A 19,966-nucleotide genomic window follows, 5' to 3' on the forward strand; every position below is an offset into this window, starting at 1 on the left:
CCTACAGAGTGATGCCCCAAGTGGCAGGGAGGACGCTCTTGTCCCTTGTAAGCAATAACCTGTGGTCGTGTCCGGCAATCGCTGCACGCTAGACTCAGCTGTCCCTGCACTGCAGCTAAATGGTTCATTTGCTTCTCCCTGGACCTTGGAGGGGAGCACTGGCTCTTCCAGCCCTGTGGAGTAGAGGCTCTGAGACCCAGAGCAGGAGCTGCCTCCAACAGGGTGGGCAACTCTTCCTTCCCACGCTGCCTGCAGGGGTCTGGAGCCATTGGATATCCTTAATGGTTTGTTTTTCTTTTTCAAATATCAGAGCTGTCAACCATTTTGTTAATCACAACAAAATTACCCTGGCGTGATTTTAAACAGGTTAAGAAAACAGGACACGTGACAAACATCTGAAGGTCAGGGCTAAGCTGGGCGTGGTGCTGCATAAAGGTGATTCCACTACAGGGGCAGGCGACTGAGGCAGGAGGAGAGGAGTAATACAAGGCCAGCCTGGGCAACTTAGCGAGACCTTGTCTTAAAAAGTAAAAATCAAACAAAAATAGAGTGGGGCTGGGGTTGTGGCTCAGCCGTAGAATGCTCACCGAGCATGTGTGGGACACTCGGTTTGATCCTCAGTACCACATAAAAATAATAAAATAAAGGTACTGTGTCCAACTACAACTAAAAAACCATAAGGACAGGGCTTGCCCTTTTGTGGGACCTCAGCACACGCCCCCTGGTGGTGGTTGGTCCTCTGGGCTCCCTGGGCACTTCCTTTCTCCCAGTTCTGGAAGAGAGCCTCTGGTGTCCCCATGTCAGAAGTGTGGCTCTCGTGTCCCAGTGTCATCCAGACTCATTCACTCTGCTGCTGTCCCTCTCTACCATCATTGTGTTGTCTCATGTCCCAGCTGTCAAATTGCTGTCATCTTGAGACCCAATTCTGGAAACCTCAGCTGGTGCCAAGTGCTCCCTCACTGGCTCCAAGCGTGGAGAGAGAACTGCTTTCGACCAGTTCTCTGTGGGAGCAGAGCCATACAGGGTCCTCCAATGTCTGTTTTTATGGCCAAAGAGAGCTTGGGTGATGATTTTTATGGGTCTTGACACTTAATGAAATAGCTTGGACTGTTGTGTGTTGGACTCCAGGGGATGGTGGTGTTTTGTGGGGAAGACCTAATAGACAACCCATCACTGAAGCTACCTCTAGGCCCTTTCTATCCTCATGACCACACTTGTGGGGGCAAGCGGGGTGCATGCATTCCGAGCAGAGTTACCTTCAAAAAGCTAATAACATGCATTAAAATGTTATCTCGTGGGAAGATTCTTAATTTATTTCTCAGGCTTCTCTGTATGCCACAAGTTTTCACAGTATAAGCTTGTATCCCTTCAAAATCAGAAATGGCCTATTTTAAAATATCAGTATATATACCTTAGTATCTTAGTGATCACAATTCTATGAAAGTTATATATTTTGTTGAACAGGGAAAAGTATACACAAAGTTTACTACCTACCTAAGATTTGAGGTATGAGCCTTATGTAACTTTTTATATTAAAAAGTTATTGAAGTGAAATTAAAACCGAGAGAAGAGATACTAAAGTGTGGACAAGGTAGCTTTTCTTAAGTAATTAAATTGAGCTATTCAAGAAAAAAAGCCACAAAAATAGGAGTGGGTCCCTTGGTCCCTCTTTGTCCAGAAAGGCTCTAGTTTTTGTACTTCATGGGTTTCTAGCTTTGATGAACTCCTAGGACTCCGAGGCCAGGCACTCCCCGTCCCTCTCGTTCTAGAATGCCTGGTATCCCACAAGTGTCCAGGCCTCTGTGGAGCGCCTCGGGTTCCGTATTTCTAGACCCCGACGCTCATCTGCGGAGGGAGGTGGTGTGAGGTGGTGGTGGGCAGTCGTTCCCAGCCTGGACTGTGGGGAGCCCTCTGGGGAACCCCAGGATCTGGGTCCCTGGCCCTGCACTTGAGGAGTGAGGGCAGTTGGGACGCTGGAGGAGAAGGAAGAGGTGGTGGGCATGGGGTTCTCCAGGCCACTTCAGCGGCCACTGGACAAGACCTGAAGCAGATGGACAGTATTCTTCTCTTGGTGATTTGTTCTCCACAATTTCAGGAGCTGCATTTCCCACGGGTCTCCAATCTCTCAGAGGTGTACGAAGTGCTGAGCAGGTGAGGGGCGCTTCCGGAGCTGGTTCTGGGACAGGGGGCCTGTGGCTGCAGCTGCTGTGTGGCTCCAGATCCCTCGGGTCTGGTGGGTGCTCTTCCCACCCATGGCACCGCTTCCTGGAGCTGGTGTCCCCTCCAGGTCCTGCTGCCTCAGCCCATCTCTGCAGCCCTCTTGGCCCCCATTTCCAAGAACAAAGTCTGATGGCACAAGCAGAGAGAGGCTATTTGGACAGACTGGCAGAGCTGAGGGAAGAGACCCCATTGTCCCCATTCCTCCATCACTCATTTATTCCCTTCAGCAAATGCCGTCTGAGCACCATACTGCGGAGGCATTGGGCTTGGCCCCAGGAATCCAAGGAACAGCAAAACCATCGAGGTCCAGTTTCAAGGAGTGTGGGCTAGAAGCATAGGAGGGGAGCCCAGCACTGAAATTAACATTCAAGTCATTTCCAACAGCGAGAGACACTGGAGGAAAAGCAGGAGGTGCTGTCAGAGCAGAGTGACAACATAGTATGACTGTGGGAGGGCAGCCTGCCTGCAGGGTCACCTGCACTGAGAGCTGGGGCCTGGTGGGTTCTGGCACTGCTGATTCTGTCTCAGGAGAAGAGCGGGCATCCTGGAACACGGGTGCATGAAGCCAGTTTTTAGGTGGCTGAAGAGAGAGAACAACCCTGCTGCTGCCTGCTCTCTTCCCGATGCCACCAATATATTGAAACCTTGTGTGTCTCTTCTGTCCCCATGGGCATGCGTTGGGATCCTTTGCTCGGCACCTGGGTTCTGGCTGGGCCTGGAGTTCACTGGGCTCCCACCCTAAGTCTTTGGTCCACCAGGGCTGACACAGTCCCTGGGTCATGGTGACTTCTGAGCCCATTTGTCCTGAGAGCCACTCTCTAGCAATTAGCCACCTATCTCAGAGGGCCAGCCCTGGAGGCTGTGTTTCTCAGGTGACATGCCTGCTGGTGTCAGCTGGGTTTAGTCAGTTGGAGGCCTTGGAGCAGGGGCAGGAGGAGAAGTGGAGGAGCCAGCATATGTCAGCCACCCTCTTGGCTTCCTGGGCAGCACCCAGGCTTCCTGGCCTCAGCAACACCTTCCATCCTCTAGCCCCTCCCCAGGGGGCCAAGTCCAATGTTACAGGCTCTGGGGGTCCTCACGTCCTGTCTGCCCTTTCAGCCCTTCTGTCATCTACAGAACCAAATGGCCCCGTCCGATTCCTGCAGGTGGTATCTGTTTTCCTGACAGAGCTGCCTAATTCAAGGGTGGCCTCTCGCCCATCCAGTGTGACTTCCCCTGGTTATGGGTTTTCCCATGGAGGTTGCCCTCAGAGTCCTGCACTGCCCCCAGGAAGGTGCTCTAGAGCCTTTTGGCTCTGAAGTCCCTCAGCCCATCGAGGCTTTTCTTCTGTGGCCCCCCTCCCACCCTGGACCCCCGGCCTGCCAGCCCCGGCTTCCCACCAGCCTGGTTGCTTGAGCACTTATCTCTGTTTGGATGGAAAATTGCTCCTTTATCGTGGTGTATTTTTTCCTACCCATGATTTCCCTGTCAACTCCGCAGAATCCAGGAGGCCTGCTATGGAGATGCCATGCCAAGTCGTCAGAAATGCGAAAAAAATAAACAAAACAAAACCTCTCTGAAGAGGCAGCTTTTGCAAATCAAGAACGCTTTGGCTTCCATACAGGCGACTCTGCTCCATCTTTCCAAAACTCTGTATGAATTAAGCTCAGAAGCCAAGAATGTGACTTTTTGGTCAAAGCTGTAGCCTACCTTCCCCTGGGACAATTTACGTCCCTGGCTTTGATGGATGGAGGGCCTTGATGGGCGGGGACAGGGAACCTCAGTTTAGAAATATCCAAAGTTCATTCTCTTAATATTGCCATTTTACAAAGGAGGAAACAGAACAGTTTTTGTTCCTTGCCAATCAACTAAGGACAAACCAATATCAATTTTATTTCTTTAACGTTTCAACAAACTGTATTTCATTTCCTGGTCTGACAAAGACAGGCCACTCACTGTGCTTGGCAACTTTCTCTCACCCTCCGACTTCTCTTTCATAGTCATAGGTCTAAGAAGAGCAAAATGAAAATACCAGCTTTGCATGGCTACAACAGAACACCAGAGGCAATTAACCTACTAGAGAAGGCAAGTTTATTTGGCTCACAATTTTGGAGGCCACACTGGCCTGTTCTCTTGTGAGGATGGGATATGGTGGAAGGTGTGGGAACAGCAGTCATCCCTGAGCTGCAGAGAAAGAGATATATACTGGTCCCACAATCCCCTGCGAGGGCTGGCCCCCAAAGACCGGGAGACCTTCCTCTAGGCCGTCTCCCAAACCTCCTCTACCTCCCAATATCCCCACCCTGAAGGCCCAAGCCTCCAATCACGACGGACCCTCGGAGGACATGCAGACAAATCACAGCCGTGGGAGAGCCTGATTTGCTCAGTCCCACTCTGATTTTAGAAGCTCCATTTCTCTGAACTCAACCGGGTCAGTTCCTCATTCCAGTACCGTCTCGTGTCGTCATCACCATTGTCACCTCTGTGCCCATGTTGTCCCAGCTTCGATGGGCAGGAGCCAGGGAGCCCCTTCCTGTTCCCTTGGCTCTGCTGCCGCTGCAACACCTAATTTCTAAACGGAGCTTCCTCGCTCCAGCCAGCCCTCTGCTCAGATGCCACTTCTATGAGATGCTGTTTTCATCACTGTGACCAAAAGACCCCTCAAGAACAATATTAGAGGAGGAAGTTTATTCAGGACTCTTGATTTCAGAGGCCTCAGTCCCAGGACAGCCAACTCTATTTTGGGGGGGCCTGAGGTGCCACAGAACCTCAAGAAGGGTGTGGAGGAGGAAAGCAGCTCAGGACTTGGCCACCAGGAAGCAGAGAAACAGAGAGCTCCACTCATGGGGGCACCCAGTGACCCACCTCCTCCAGCCAAGCCCAGCCTGCCTAACGTTACCACCCAGTTGACCATTCAAATGGATTAATGCACTGATTAAGTTAAGACTCTTACACCCTAATCATTTCACCTCCAAATTTTCTTACATTGTCTTTTGCATGAGCTTTTCTGGGGAACCTCATATCTAAACAATAACAGATGCCATCCCTGACCACCACAGAAACATAATAATACCTCTGTCACTCTTTGTCCTTTTTCTCTACTTATTATTATTTTTATCTGCAGTGCCTTAAACAGTGCCAGGCACAAGCAGGGCTTAGTGGACATCTGCTTAATGAATGGAACAGTCCTGACCGGAAGATTCTAATAGGCTGCACCTCAGTCCTATGCCTGAGTTGTAGTGGCCATGAGGTACAGAGAGGAACTGTGCCGTGTCCTCTGCTTCCCACACAAGCAAGAGGTGGAATGGTTTCGATGCCAGGGCAGGAAAAAAAGAGCCATTCAGACTAGAAAGATGAGTATCCTCCTAAATTATTTTTATCATAAACTAGGAGCACAATCAGTAGATAACGGACCCTACAACCTAAATTGTATAAGAAGAATGATTTTTAAATCACCTACATTAAACTCAAAATGGTTTTGTTTTGGCACATAATTCGCCCCTATTTCATCAGTCTGTATCCAGGAAGGGTATGCAGCAGGGGAACTCATGTTCTCACTCGGAAGTTCGCCTGACAGTCTAGTCATTTTTGGGTTGATGTGGAAGCCACATTCTCAGATTCAAGCTTTTTGTCAGTGCGTTAAGATTTTTCTATGATCATGATGGGCCATGCTGACTCCTGCTCTGGAAATCTTCAGGGTCAAGTCTGAGATGGGCTCTGTGCTATGTACCTTCATTTTTTGTTCACAAGCTATGGGAGAGCCAGAATGTTTTCTAAGTAAAACCCCAACTTGACGGTAAGTGCTTCTCCGTGTACTGGGTGTTCCATACACAGATGGAAAACTGCTGTTGTGAGCATGAATCTTGGTTAGGCTTCTTAATTTTCCCCAAAGTTTCTCAATCCCATCAGCTGATCAGTTAATTTTTGAAGTTTGTGTGTCACTGTTGGCCAGCCCCAGAATCTGTCTTGCCCACCAGGATATATGCGGGCTGTTTCTGCTCAAATTTGATCAAGTTCCCACCTGGAAAAAATGTACAGCCATAATTTGAAAGACTAACTATGCATCAAATTCCTTAGATATCCTGTTAATTTCATGGACAGTTAGAAAGCCATCTACCCCACCACCACCCTAGAATCACTCTCTGCTTAATGAAAGGAGGCATCAGAAGTGTCCATGCGACTGAATATTATTTGGCAATAAAAAGGAATGAAATACAGATACATGCTGTAATATTGGTTGAAAACCTGCTAAGAAAGAAGTTGGTCACAAATGACCACGCGTTGTCTGATTCCGTTTATAGGAAATGCACAGAATGGACAAATCCATAGAGACCGGAGAGAGATCCACAGCTGTGGGGATCTGGGGCGTGATTGCCAATGGGCATGGGCTTTATTTGGGGGAAGGAGAAAATGTTGTAAAAATAGATTGTGGCAATGGTTATGTAAGCCTGTGATTATTCTAGAAGCCATTAAACTGTACATTTTAGATGGGTGATTTTGATGGCTAGTGAAGTAGATCTCAATAGAGGTGCTTAAAACAGCCAGAGCTGCGTTTACTGTAGGGTGGCTTCTAAGCCTGTATCCCCAGGAAGATCCACGGCAGAAACTGTTCAGAGCAAGAAAAAGCAGGGAGTCTTGGGGACTCAGGGAACTTGCCCAGGACCACAATCAAGCATTGATGGAGGGATCTGAGCCCAGGTTTGAACAGCCCTACACACACACACACTCACACACACACACACACAGACACTCACACACACTCACACAGGGGACAGAGTGTGGTGGAACCCACCAACCCCTAACCCATGTGGTGACTCTGAGGGTGCCATGGTTGACAGAGTGGGCAGGAGCTATTGGATATGGAAAATGAAACCCCCCAAATAATGAGGCCTGGGAAAAGGGAATGGAAAAGCCAGACTTTCTCAAGGTAAATCTCTTTCAGATGCTGGCCGCAGGTAGGGGAAAAAATGTGTCATCAATCCTAAAGTGGTAGTCTCTAGGGAGCACTAATCTCTTCCAAGATAATGCCTCTTCAGGTGCTGGCCACTGACCCCCATCCCCAAACTCAAATTCCTCAGTGCCCAGACTGACACGCTCACTAAATCACCCACAACCTATATAAGCCCAGTCCCCTCCTTTGTTCAGTGGCTCATTTTCCACCAGGAAAGTGGGTCTGTTCCTGTAGGTGTGGTCCCGATCCTGAGTAAAGGCTGAAATGATCTATGAAGTGTGCATCCGGTAAGCCTGTCTCTTTGTGCTAAAGTTCTGCTGAATGAACTATGATTTGGTGGCACTAGGACTGTTCCAACAATGATTATCACCAAATATAAATTAGGATGTACTTTAATAAATACAATAGTGGGTTACTATCCCTTAAAATATGGAATGCTCAATTAAATTGAGGAGAAAAATGTTGGGCCGCTAGTGGATGAAGGGGTGGAGACATGGTGGGTAACTTAGAATCACACTGAGTCACACAGACACAGATGTTAATGTCTAGCCTATAAACGTAAGAAATGTTCAGAGTCACTAATAATCAAAAATTATAAATTGAAGTCACAGGATATAATTTTAGCCTATACAAACAGCATAGCCTAGAACCAATACAATTGCAACTTTTTCTGTATTCTTTTTCTTTTCTCTCTGGGGGTTGTGGTGCTGGGGGTTGAACCCAAGGCCTCATGCCTGCTAGGCAAGTGCTCTATGACTGAGCCACACCTCCAGCCAGTGTGAGTTTTCCAACTAGCCGGAGTGGTAAGAAGGGCACACACAGATGCTGCCGAGAGGAGAATGGCCTGTTTTTTACCCTTCTGGAACGGTCAACAGCTTCACACCCTTGCTCTGTCCTGCAATGGAGGGTGATCTACTGGGGCTCATTTTCTGTGCTGAAAAGAGAACGTTAACCTCCTTTTGCCCTTTTGTGGATGTCACAGAGAGGGTGTCTTCACCAAGAATCCCGAGTGTAGGTGCAGCCGTGCACCCTCTGGAGCCCTTTCTCATCAAACAAGCAGTTGTGAGGAGTAATAGCTATACATCACCCTCAGAAGGAAAAGATGCCATTCTCCATCCCCAGACACTCCCGAGGCCCTGTCAGAGCTGGGTCCTCAGAAAGCATCGCTTCCTTCTCTGGGCAGTTGCCTGCCTTTACAAAACCGCCCTTTGATGGGATGTATTTGGCTTACCCTGAGAAGTGTACATTAGAAACCTTCCTACTGCACTTACGAATGGGATGTCGTTGAGGACACCTCACCCCACGACCTCCCAGTAAGAATCAGGAAACAGTGTACGTCTGAATACCTATGAAACCATAAGCTCGACCCTCATTGCTAAACATTTTTTTTTCTTTTTGCTTTGACTTCCAGAAAACTCAGAAACAAATGGATGCCTTACCTTTAACAACTGCACCAGCCCTCATGGGAAGTGTCTGAGCTTTCCAATATGGCTCTTCTTTCCTTACTATATTTACCCTGTTCCAACCATCTGTAGTTATTATTTCAACCTCTAGTATTTACTTTGTTTTGGTGAACCACATCAATGATGGAGATATAAATAAATATAAGTTAAAAATATCAAAAGAAACATTCAAAAGCTCCTGTTAGATGTCAAGGAGGCCTTCTGAAAAAGTCTGGAAACCACAGGTCAGTTCTGAGAGCTTTTCAATGAGACTTTGTCCTTTTTCTCACACTGATTCCATGTCACTTTTGAAGCAAATGTTTGATTTCATGTTCTGTATTACTGGGAGACCTGAGAAACCTGGGCATCTCCCAATGTAGACTGATCTCTGTTATTAATTGTGTATTTAACTAGGAGAACCCATCCATAAAATATCTTTAGTTCCTTATAGGAAAGATTTTTGTCAGCTATTATTATATTATTTTATATTTATATATTTGTTTATGGACCAGATATTTCTTGAGCACCTGCTGTCTGTGGCACAGTTTGTGATCCTGGGGAAGATGCATAATAACTCTGTAGGAGTCTGGTCCCTTCAGCTCTCAGGCTGGGAGACCCTGAGGCCAGGGCTGTGACTTACCCACTGAGCAGTCTCAGGCAACTAAGAGGCCTTCAGTAAATGTTTGGTTAAATAAATGATGAATGTAAAATTCTTCCTCAAGCCTTGCTTTTCAATTTTTTATTTTTTAGTTGACAAATAATTTTTTGTATTTGTGGGATACAATGTGATGTGATCTATGTATGCATTATGCAGTGACGAGGACAAGCTAACTAACATATCACCACCCTGCAGACTTTATGATTTTGTGTGGTGTTTTGTTTCATTTTTGTATTTAAAGGTTACCCTTTTAGCAATTTCCTTGGTAGGGGGTGGGTGTTATCATTGTTTTTGTTACTAGAAATTGAACCCAGGGCCTCTATCATGCTGAACAAGTGTTCCACCACTGAGCCACAGCCACACTTTTAACAATTTTGAAATATACAATACATTATTATTAACTATTAACTCCAGTCACCATGCTGTGCAGTAGGTCCTGAAAGTTTATTCCTCTTAACTGAAATTTTGTACCCTGCAGTTGTCACCACCCAGCCTCTGGTAGTCCCCATTGTGCTCAATTTGATTGAGCATTCCATATTTTAATCATTCCACTATTGTGTTTATTAAAAGTACATCCTAAAAAAGTACATCCTGGTGATAATCATTTGTTGGAACTGTCCTAGTGCCACCAAATCATAGTCTATTCAGCAAAATCTGTAGGTAAGTGGAATTAACTTTAAGAATTTGTTACATGATGATCAGGTTGGACTGCAAGATAATTCCAGTAAGAATATGGCTGGATGAGCAAAATCTATAAATAGTCTTGGAAAGTGCTGGGGCTTGGCTTATAATAGTGAAGTCCATCAAGAGGGCCTTGGGACCACAGGAAATGTTTTCTTTGTAATAAAAAAAAGAAAACACCTCATTCCAAAAAGAGTTGGCAGCATCTCAAGTCGGGTACTCAGAACTGAATTGAGAAATGAGGAATGGTGGGCTGAAGAGATGGTGAAATAGCCATGCGCTGAAATTCTCTAGAAAAATACATGGTTTTGTTTTGTACACATTTTGCAAAGAAAGTATTCTTCCATCTGTTGTATTTTATGGATATATCCATACCACAGATTAAGGGAAGGAGGGAAGGAGGGAAGGAAGGAAGGAAGGAAGGAAGGAAGGGAGGGAGGGAGGGAGGGAGGGAGACAGACAGACAAAAGTGAAAATTTCCATGTTCAAGCAAAGCTTCAGTGATTCTTTTTGAAATTCCCTTGCTTTTTGTTTTATATTTTAAATTTTCTTAGTACTGAGGGTTGCACCCAGGGCTTCACACATGCTAGGCAAGTACTCTACCAGTAAACTACATCCCTAGCCACTTTTAGTTTTATTTTGAGGCAAAGTCTTGCTACATTGCCCAGATGATAGGCATGTGCCACCAAGCCTGGCAGTTCCTGTTCACTATTACAAGACGACATTCTTAAAGGACTTATGGGATAGCTCTCCTATTCCCCAACGCATCCCAGGATGAATTCTTTTTTTTTTTTTTTCTTTTTGTGGTGTTGGAGATTGAACCGGGATGAATTCTTAATATGTAAATAATAGGGACACTTCTATAGGACAGGCCGATAGTCCCTTGTAAGTATTCAGAGTCATCTTTGCGTCTCCAACAATTCACATTCCTTTCTAAGAAGAAAACGTTTTCCTCTAACTAATCAGGAGCACAAGGTCTGAAAGAAGACGCAAGGGAGAGACAGTGGGGAGTGGTGTTGAAGGCATTAGTGCAAACAGTTTAAGATATCACCTCTCAAAGACAGTCCTGGGTACCATGGTGCAAGGAAGGGCTTGGGGTCGGGCTCTGCGGGTCCCGTTCCAGCTGGGCCTTCCACGCTCCGTAACCTTACTAACCCTCTGGGAGCCGCACCTCCTTCACCTTTCATGGCCGTGTAACAGTGTTGATTCCTAAGGTTGTTGAGACATGAAATGAGACGATGTGTGCAAAACGCGGGGCTTGGTGCCTGGAGGAGAATAAGTGTCCTAAAAGGTTAGCTGTCACGAAGCCGCAGTGGCCAGGTGGATCGTGGGGACTGTGGTCTTGTTGCTATTACTAATTCCCAGGAGGAACCAAGGAACTGATTTTTATCTTAGGTGAGCTGCAGGTGGGAAAGCAGAGAGGTGTTTTCAGAACATGTTACCTTTTCCCACGGGGATAGCTTCCGACCCTCAAGAGTGTCCTCAGGACCTCGAGGTCGGAGAGGAAGGGGCAGCGTTCCCACCTGAAGTGGGCTCTGGCTTTTCCTCAAAGACCTCCAGCAGCGCTTCTTTCAGGGACTTTCTACTTTTCCTTCTCCTAAGACCACCCACCACGAAATAGACAATTGGATTCACACTGCAATTGATGGTGGACAGCAGGTGCAGATAGGGGAAGAACTTCCACACAGACTCGTGGCTAGGGTTGGAGTAGTAGACGATGATGAACAGGACCTTCATGGGCATGGCGAAGACCAGGAACAAGACCACGGTGGCCGTGACGATCACATAGAGCTTGGCCGGTAGACAGGACTTGAGGTGGCAGCAGACCTGGACGGAGAGGATCAAGTTGGAGAAGATCATGAGAGGAACGAAGACAAGGAAGGTCAAGACCCAGGAGAAGGCGCACACGTGTGGGCACTCTGGGAATCTCGGCTCCGCTGCCAGAAGGCAGAAGAAGTTCTCCAACCCGGATACCAGCACCGAAAGTGCCCACAGCTGTGCGCAGGCCACGGCCCACGGGTGCCTCGGGCGGCGGGCGGCACTGGTACCAGATTGGGTAGAGCACCGAGAGGCAGCGCTCCACGCTGATGGCAGTGAGCAGGTGCAGACCCGTGTCGTAGCCGAAGATCATGAGGAGGAGGACGTAGCTCAGCCAGGTGTCATTGGGCAGGTGGAGGCTGTCCACCAGCTGGAAGATGGACGAGCAGAGAAGGACCATGAAGTCGGCAATGGCCAGATGCAGAAGGTAGACGGTGAACGGCTTCCTCTTGACGCAGAAGATGAGAAACAGTATCAGGAGTCCGTTCCCAGTGACTCCGGGGACACGGATGAGCAGGGAAAGGTAGACATGGCCGTGCTCTCTTTCAGCCTCTGACAGGGGCTCCCTCACCTGCTCTGATGACCAGGTTGCTCCATCCAGGGAGGCGTTTCTGGGAATCAGTGTGGGTTCCGAAGGATTCAGGGTCACTGCCCATGGCTCCATTCTTGGGGATCGCTGGTTTCCTCCTGCACACCTGTGGTCAGAAATGGAAGATGGAGCTGATGGTGTCCTTTGCTGTGCATCCCACAGTGAGTTGGTTTTTGATCCTCCCTCACAGTGGTGTGGGAGGAAGTGTGCTGCTGTGTTTTCCCGTCTTCTTCCCCACCACCCCCTGCCCCCCTTCCTCTCCCCTTCTGTTCTCCGCCCAGGCAGAGTCCACTGTGATCTCCAGGTTTCCTCCACTGAACTCAAGGCCGGGCTTCTAACCTCACCTCCAGCCATTGCCTCCAACCAGGATTCTTTCTCTCTGGCCCTGTGGAAAAACCCACTGTGTTCCTAATTTGTCCCCTGCCTTCCTGTAAGAGATTTCACAGGGTTCTTACCAAAAATAGAGGACAGAGCTAGGAGAAAGGATCCAAAATAAAAAAAAGGATAAAAAACGTACCAATGATCAAAAGCCCATGCGCAAAGAAGTAAGCGCTCATGGTTGTGTCTAGAAACTTGTGCCCCATCTCTCTCTTGAGATACTCTTCCTTTCCCATGCCTTGGCTTTTGTTTATAATATCCACATAACCCCCCAACAGTTTCTAGGCACCAGTAAACACAATTAACAGCTGTTTGTGTCTTTCTCTCCTGTACATTGAGGGTCATCCTCTTGGGCTTGGCTGACAGGATGATCCAGCTGCCAATAGGGAGGGAGGAAGAAAAGAGGATCGCTCTGTTGAACTGGGGTTCAGGGGACAAGGGCTACCTAGGGTGGGCGGGCATGCAGGATTGTGGGGTCAGGGCCCAGGACTGCCTGGTCCACACTTCTCTGTCCTTACCTGGTGTCCTGGTTGCCTGAAGATTCCCTGACCCCAGCCCACTGAGACGTGGGTAGGAACAGGATTCAGGGAAGGGCTTACAGGGCTTTCTAGATTGTTTCTCTGTGTGGACTCTTGACAGCAAAGGATAAGCCATCTCATCTTGACAGATGGGACTGTGTTAAGAGTCACTTGTCAGTCTTCCTTGGAAACTTGGAACACATTTTCTAAGACTTGGCTGCATGTCCAGGACAGCCAGTGAACCTTAGCTATAACCAATTGAGATACTATGAAATATGTATTTGGTCTTTTCTCTTTTCCCGGCATACACTCATGAAATCCTTGGAATCTCCAAAGTAATGTGTCTTTTGCATGCTAATGAAGTGGCTGGTGGCTGGCAGCTTCAGGATATGGCTGGTCACTGAAAGACCAAGGCAGGATGAGAGGATTGGGACTTTTAGCACCACCCTGTAACCTGCGGGGGGCGGGGTGGGGGAAGAGGGGTTGAAGGTCATTGATCACCAATGACCAATGATGTCACCAATCATGCCAATGTCATGCACCTCCATAAAACCTGGGAGGACAGGTCCACAGAGCTTCAGATTGCAGAACACACGGAGGTTCCCAGAGAGAGAGTATGGAAGTCTGTGTCCCTCTAGACCTCACTCATGTACCTCTCCATCTGCATCCTTTGTGACGTCCTTTAAAATAAACCACTAAATGTCAATGTTCCCCTGAGTTCTGTGAGCCACTTGAGCAAATTAATAGAACCCAGCGAAGGTTCAATCGCAGGGACCCTGGTTTATATTGTGAGACAGAAGCACAGGGGAAACTTCCTGGGGCTTGGGACTGGCATCTGAAGATGGGGAGCAGTGGTGGGCACCAGTCCTCAGCTGGTGCCATCTGACACTGTCTCCAGGTGGAGGCTGGAATTGGAGAACTCACTAGAATTGCAGGAGACACCTGGGAGGTGTCTGTGGCTGCAGAACCGATGGCCTGCTTGCTGGTAGGGAGAATCCCCAGTCCTTTTGGGGTCCCAGAAGCCTTCTGTGCTGCTTGCTGTAAGAACTGAAGGAAAGTGGTTTGCTTTCCCCATTCACAGCTGTGCAAGGGGGAAACAGCCTCAGCCAGGACCTGCCCCCCTCTGGCCTCCTCCCACCCTGGGCTGGCTTCACTTGTGCCCCTTCTTGTCTCTGGGTCCAGTAGTGACTCTGGGGTTTCCCTCTCCACCACCACCAACCACAGTGGCTGGTGAGAATGTCCTTCTACCCCTGCCTTCCCCAAGCAGCCCCAGGGCCCCAGGGCATTCCTGTGGCTTACCTTGTAAGGCTTCATGGGAAGGGAACGGGCAGGAGAGCCAATTATTGGAAGTCTCAGAAGCACACTGTCCCTCCTGTCCCAGGCAGTCTGTGGCTTGGCCCTTCTCTAAGTCCTTCCTGCTCCTTTTCTACCATCCACATCTTCCCCTCTTACTCTGGCAAACCCAATCCACCCTGGAAGAGGAGCCTCTGCTTCAACTTCTTTTGCATTTTTCTGAATGCAAAAAATAATAACGACCTATTTCAAAAACTTTGCAAAAAGAAGAAAAAAAATCAATTTTCCCATTTCACCACCCAAAGATGAATTCTTTTATTTTCAATCGACACGTAGTGACTATACATGTTTAGGGGGTGTGCTGTGCTTTTTCTATACACAGTTAATGTGTGATGATCAGGTCACGGTCATTGGTTTATCCGTCATCTCAGACATTTATCATTTCTTTGTGTTGGGATGCAAATTCCTACCTATTGTGTTTGGGACTGGGGATTGAATCCTGGGGCACTTAACTACTGAGCCACACATCACCAGCCCTTTTTATTTATTTTAAGTCAGAGTCTCACCGCATTGCTTACAGCCTTACTAAGTTGCTGAGGCTGGCTTCAAATCTGTGATCCTCCTGCCTCAGCTTCCTGAGCTGTTGGGATTATAGGCATGTGCCACCGTGCCCAGCTCTCTCTACCTATTTTAAAATTTAAATTATTCATTGTCAACCCAAAGATAACTTCTGTTAATTTGTTCACATGTCTTGGAAACTATAGTCTATGTGGTTTTATACCCGCCTTTTTAACTTAACATCATATCATCAACATTTTGTTTCTATTAAAATTTCTTCAAAAATATGACTGCTGATGAGTGACTACATAATGATATTTAATCTTTTGTTTATTATTTTAAAAATAATTCCCCTATTAGAAAACATCTGCAGTTAATAAGCCTCCATAATTTCAGTACAGGGTGTACCCTTGTATATCTGTCTTATATTTCTGATCACTTCCTTGGGATGAATTATTACAGGAACAATTACTCATATGGGATTTTAAGGCTTTGAGACAGAAAAACATGGTGGTCATGACCATGGGCTTTGGGTTCAGAGATTTGGGTTTGACATGCACCTCCAGGTTACTAATTATCTGACCTCAGGCAAATTGTTGGTCTCTTCAAATCTCTGTTTCCCTGTCTATACCATGGAGATAATGGTGGTACATCCCATGGGTGTTGAGGAGATTGATAATCTCATTCTTTAGATTGCTCCTACGCTATGGTTCCGAACCAGAGCAAATGTTGAATGCATGTCAGTCCCCACTCTGACCATTTTCAAAATAATTTGTTTCCAGAAGCTGCTCAAGAGAGAGCTTGCACAATTCAACCGTTCAGTACTAGGCATCTTCCTAAAACAATACAAAACGGAGAAGGAAAAATTGACATCTACATGTTTTGATTGGCATGCCTAATGATTAGTGAGGCTGTACGTTTTCATAAGCCTGTTCTTAATATTTTTTGTTTCTTCCTGGGTATGTCGCTCTGTGTTTCCATTTTTCTTCTCAGGTGGGGGCCAGTGTTCTCACTGACCTGTAAGAATGCACCAGCTCTTTTGTGCTCTTCCTCCTCTCCACCGGAAGCTCAGGCCCTTGGGCCAGCAGCTTGGCCTCAGAGCTGGTCCCAAAAAGGGGTGAATGTTGAATGTTCCTCACCCAAGCTCAGTTCTCTTTCCTTCCTTCCCGTCCACTAAGTCAGCAGCCACAAGGACCCTGCCAGGGGCCCAGGGCAAAAGGAGAGCAGCAAGGGAAGCTTCAAGATCTTACAGGGGATATTTTCCCACCAGGCCAGTATCCCTGAGGGAGCTCCGAGCAGCAGTCTGCCCAGGGCCAGGCCAGGCCAGGTCTGGAGGCCCTGCAGCCCTGTGTGGTGGCCAGCGCTGCTTACAGCGCGCCTAGAAAGAAATATGAACAAATAAGGGAACGGCGCTCTCTGCATAATACGGCCCACACTGACTTTCTGCCTGGACTCAGTGCATTAGAAAACAAAAAGGTCCTTCCTCGAACTTTATGTCTTATTATTCTTGGTGGTGGGAGTGAGCCTGGATTTAAAAGAAAAACAGGGTAAGAGAGTCGAAATAAACCAGTAAGATCATGCTTTACATGTGTTGGGGGTTTCGTTGTCTTTTTCATGGGCTGGTCAGAGGGGTCCTGTGAGGTCAGGGTCGTCCCCATTCAATGTGGGCATTGAGGACTCGGGCTCCAGGGGCCTGCCCCAGCTCTGCAACCTGCTGTCACAGCCTCTCCTGGATGCAGGGGCTTTCTGACTCCACTTCTGCCCCCCGTGTTCCATGCACCCCATTCTCCCGTCTACATCATCCCTAACTGTCCCTAGAGATTCTGGTGCACAGAGGGGTGGGAGGGCCAGCAGGTAGGAGCAGTTCCAAGGAGAAGCCCAGTTCATCCTGGGAGTGGGATAGAAACTTCCATGAAGATTCCAGTGTGTTCTTGTGGTCACAGGGGGGCAGTCACCTTCTTTGCAAAGTCACCCCCATTTCTGCTTTTGACCATGTTGTCTGAAACATGTTATTTGTTGGCTTTTCCAGTGTTTCCTTTCAGCCTCTCTTGGAGACTATAGCATTCAGGCAATGCAAGAAGCTCATATCTGTGTGACAATGTTACAGTGAATGATTTTACAATGAGTATGTGGTGCTAGAGCAGTACCACATTTTACTATTGGTTCTGTTTAACTTTTCCAAATGATACCAACACTCTGTGTGTAGACCCAGGACTCTGCGCGCGCGCGCACACACACACACACACACACACACGCGCTCACCTACACATGCACAGGACAGGAGGGGACATCCATGAAATGATAGAAGCATTCAGGGGAACAATTCGGTTTTATAGATATTCTTAGGGGACACTCTGTGGTTGCAGGGGGAACAGAATGCTTCTGCTTTAGAACTCAGCAGGCAGAAGGTCAGGGCCCCATGAAGTAGCCCTGGAATTTGGGATTCCCTGAGGGTGGGCTCTCTCCTCCCACCCAGTACATCCCCTTGCTGAGGACTGGGGAGGAAGGGCCCTCCCTACAAACCTGAGTCGCTGTGATCTTTCTGCAGGGAGTGAGTGGGAGTAGTCACCGGCCACGGATTTGGGGTTTTGTTGTGCGGAGCTACTTTGGTGATCCCTAGTCCTTCCCTAGGGCCTGTTATTTCTGCAGATCCTTGTCCAGCAGACAAGATTCTTGAAGACTGGAAGACCGCAGTTCAGTCTGGCAACAGTCTGTTCTCGGGGTCTTATTTTGGCTTCAGATCTGGCCAGTGAGATCTGAAGTCCTGTTGGCCACGCTGGAGGACAGAGGGTGGAGCCAACCCTCCTCTGAGTCCTGTCAATCAATTAGATAGAGACTGACTCACCAGTCAGGGCAGTTCTCCTCAAGCCCCAGCCAATCAGAAAACGCCCCATTCTGCTCCCCGACAGTGAGCCCAAGACATTTCTTGTGGTTCAGATTTTACTCTTTTAAATGCATGTTGTTCTGCACACCTGGCACTGCGGGCTCGGGAAGCCTTTGTGTTCCCCAACATCTCCACACCAAGGACAACCTTGGGGCGCCATGCTCCTGGCCCACCAGCTGTGGCAGGTGCGTGGGTTGGCGAGGCCCACAGCAACCAAGGCACATCCCACCCAGATCCTCACCACCCCACCTCTCTGTGGGTGGTAATGACCAAAGGGCATGGGGTGTGGGTTGCAGAGTGGGAGGGGACATTCCTGGGGGATTGTCTTTGCTGGTGACTGCTGCTCCCCACCTGTTCTTTCTTGGGGTTGCAGGGCTCACCTGTGATCATGAGATACCAAGGAGGGGGTTGAAAGGAGGCTTGCAGAAGAAACTGGATCCTGACAGGACAGCTCCAGCAAGGCTGGTGCCACCAGCTTCGGTGGAGCCATGTGGAGCCATGTTTTGATGGTGTCACTGTGGTCAGCTCTGTTCCTTGTCCCTGAAACCACACCAGGCAGGTGATTATTTTCGATATATTTTTAAAAATCAAACGGTAGGGGCAGAAGACAAGCTCCCTGCTGTGAGTGATCCCCTTTGTGATCCCCTTTGTGATCCCCTCCCCTTGAGTGGGGGGAGAACTTGGGGCTTGCTTTTTTTTTTTTTTTTTTTTTTAAAGAGAGAGTGAGAGAGGAGAGAGAGAGAGAGAGAGAGAGAGAGAGAGAGAGAGAGAGAGAGAGAATTTTTAATATTTATTTTTTAGTTCTCAGCGGACACAACATCTTTGTTGGTATGTGGTGCTGAGGATCGAACCCGGGTCGCACGCACGCCAGGCGAGTGCGCTACCGCTTGAGCCACATCCCCAGCCCCGGGGCTTGCTTTTAATCAATTGAAAATGGTCAAGCTGAGAGAACCCTGTTCTAAGAGTCCTCGGGATTTGCTTTAATCACCTCCGTAACATGGAGACAAGAAGATGATTGTCATAAAGGAAGAAGCAGAGGCAGGCATGGCTCTCGGGTCCCACAGGGAAGCACTGGAGTTGGAGAAGAGGCAGAGGGAGAGGGGGACTGTGGGCAACAGGCTTTACTGTGGTTTCCTGGAAAGAACTCAGGTGCCTGGCCCTGAGGCGGTTAGGGCAGGTGGATAGAGGCCCAGAGTGTGAGAGCCCTGTAGAGGCCACGGTGGTGGGAGGACAGACTCCCATTAGTGAGTTTGCATCTTCTGCAAGACAAACTCTCTATCAAGTTCACTGTCTCCAGAAATGCTAGCCCAGGGAGGGGTTGTTACATGGCCAGCAAGATCCAGGGAGTCAAGCACAGAAGACAGACCCTGAGGACAGGGCTAGGGCAGAGCTGCTGCGAGGTTACACTGGGCTGCACCATGGTCTAGTTCCACCATGCGGCCAGCGCAATGGTTTCATTAATGAGGTTCTTGGCATAAAAGTTAGCTAGCAGAGATCGAAATAAAACACACAGACTCGGGCTGGGGATGTGGCTCAAGCGGTAGCGCGCTCTCCTGTCATGTGTGCGGCCCGGGTTCGATCCTCAGCACCACATACCAACAAAGATGTTGTTTCCGCCAAGAACTAAACAATAAATATTAAAAATTCTCTCTCTCTCTCTCCTCTCTCACTCTCTCTTTAAAAAAAAAAAAAAAACACACAGACTCAGTTACCTTTTTCTATTGCTAGGTCCGAGATGGCTCCCCTCTCTGGTTCCTACCTCTAACTGCCCGGCAGGGCAGCAAGGATTACTCAGGGCTAGCAGGAGAGAGAGAGAGAGAGCACGCCAGGGAGTAGCCTTTTATTGGGGAACAAGAAATTCAGGGGAGAATTCCATCCAATGAAGGTTGGGGGGGGGCGCACTCCAAGGTCAGGGTCAGTGATTGGGCCCCCGGGGTCAGTGGTCAGTCACACCCCCCACGGACGGGTTCTCTCATCAGGAGAGGGCCGGGAAAGCT

At 48.3% G+C, this 19,966-nt stretch overlaps 1 protein-coding gene across 1 annotated transcript; it reads right to left on the bottom strand.

The window, feature by feature from the left end:
* Positions 1–10,191: 10,191 nt before the first annotated feature.
* Positions 10,192–17,806, bottom strand: LOC308649792 (mas-related G-protein coupled receptor member H-like). The gene is given in 4 exon segments (XM_081295634.1): positions 10,192–11,965; positions 11,967–12,444; positions 16,103–16,463; positions 17,655–17,806. Coding segments are annotated over 2 exon segments (999 nt in total). The 5' UTR covers positions 12,414–12,444; positions 16,103–16,463; positions 17,655–17,806; the 3' UTR covers positions 10,192–11,413.
* Between the last annotated feature and the right edge of the window lie 2,160 nt (positions 17,807–19,966).

The sequence above is a fragment of the Spermophilus citellus genome (genome assembly GCF_964194105.1).
Source record: "Spermophilus citellus genome assembly, chromosome: 5".
NCBI classification, from domain to species: Eukaryota; Metazoa; Chordata; class Mammalia; order Rodentia; family Sciuridae; genus Spermophilus; species Spermophilus citellus.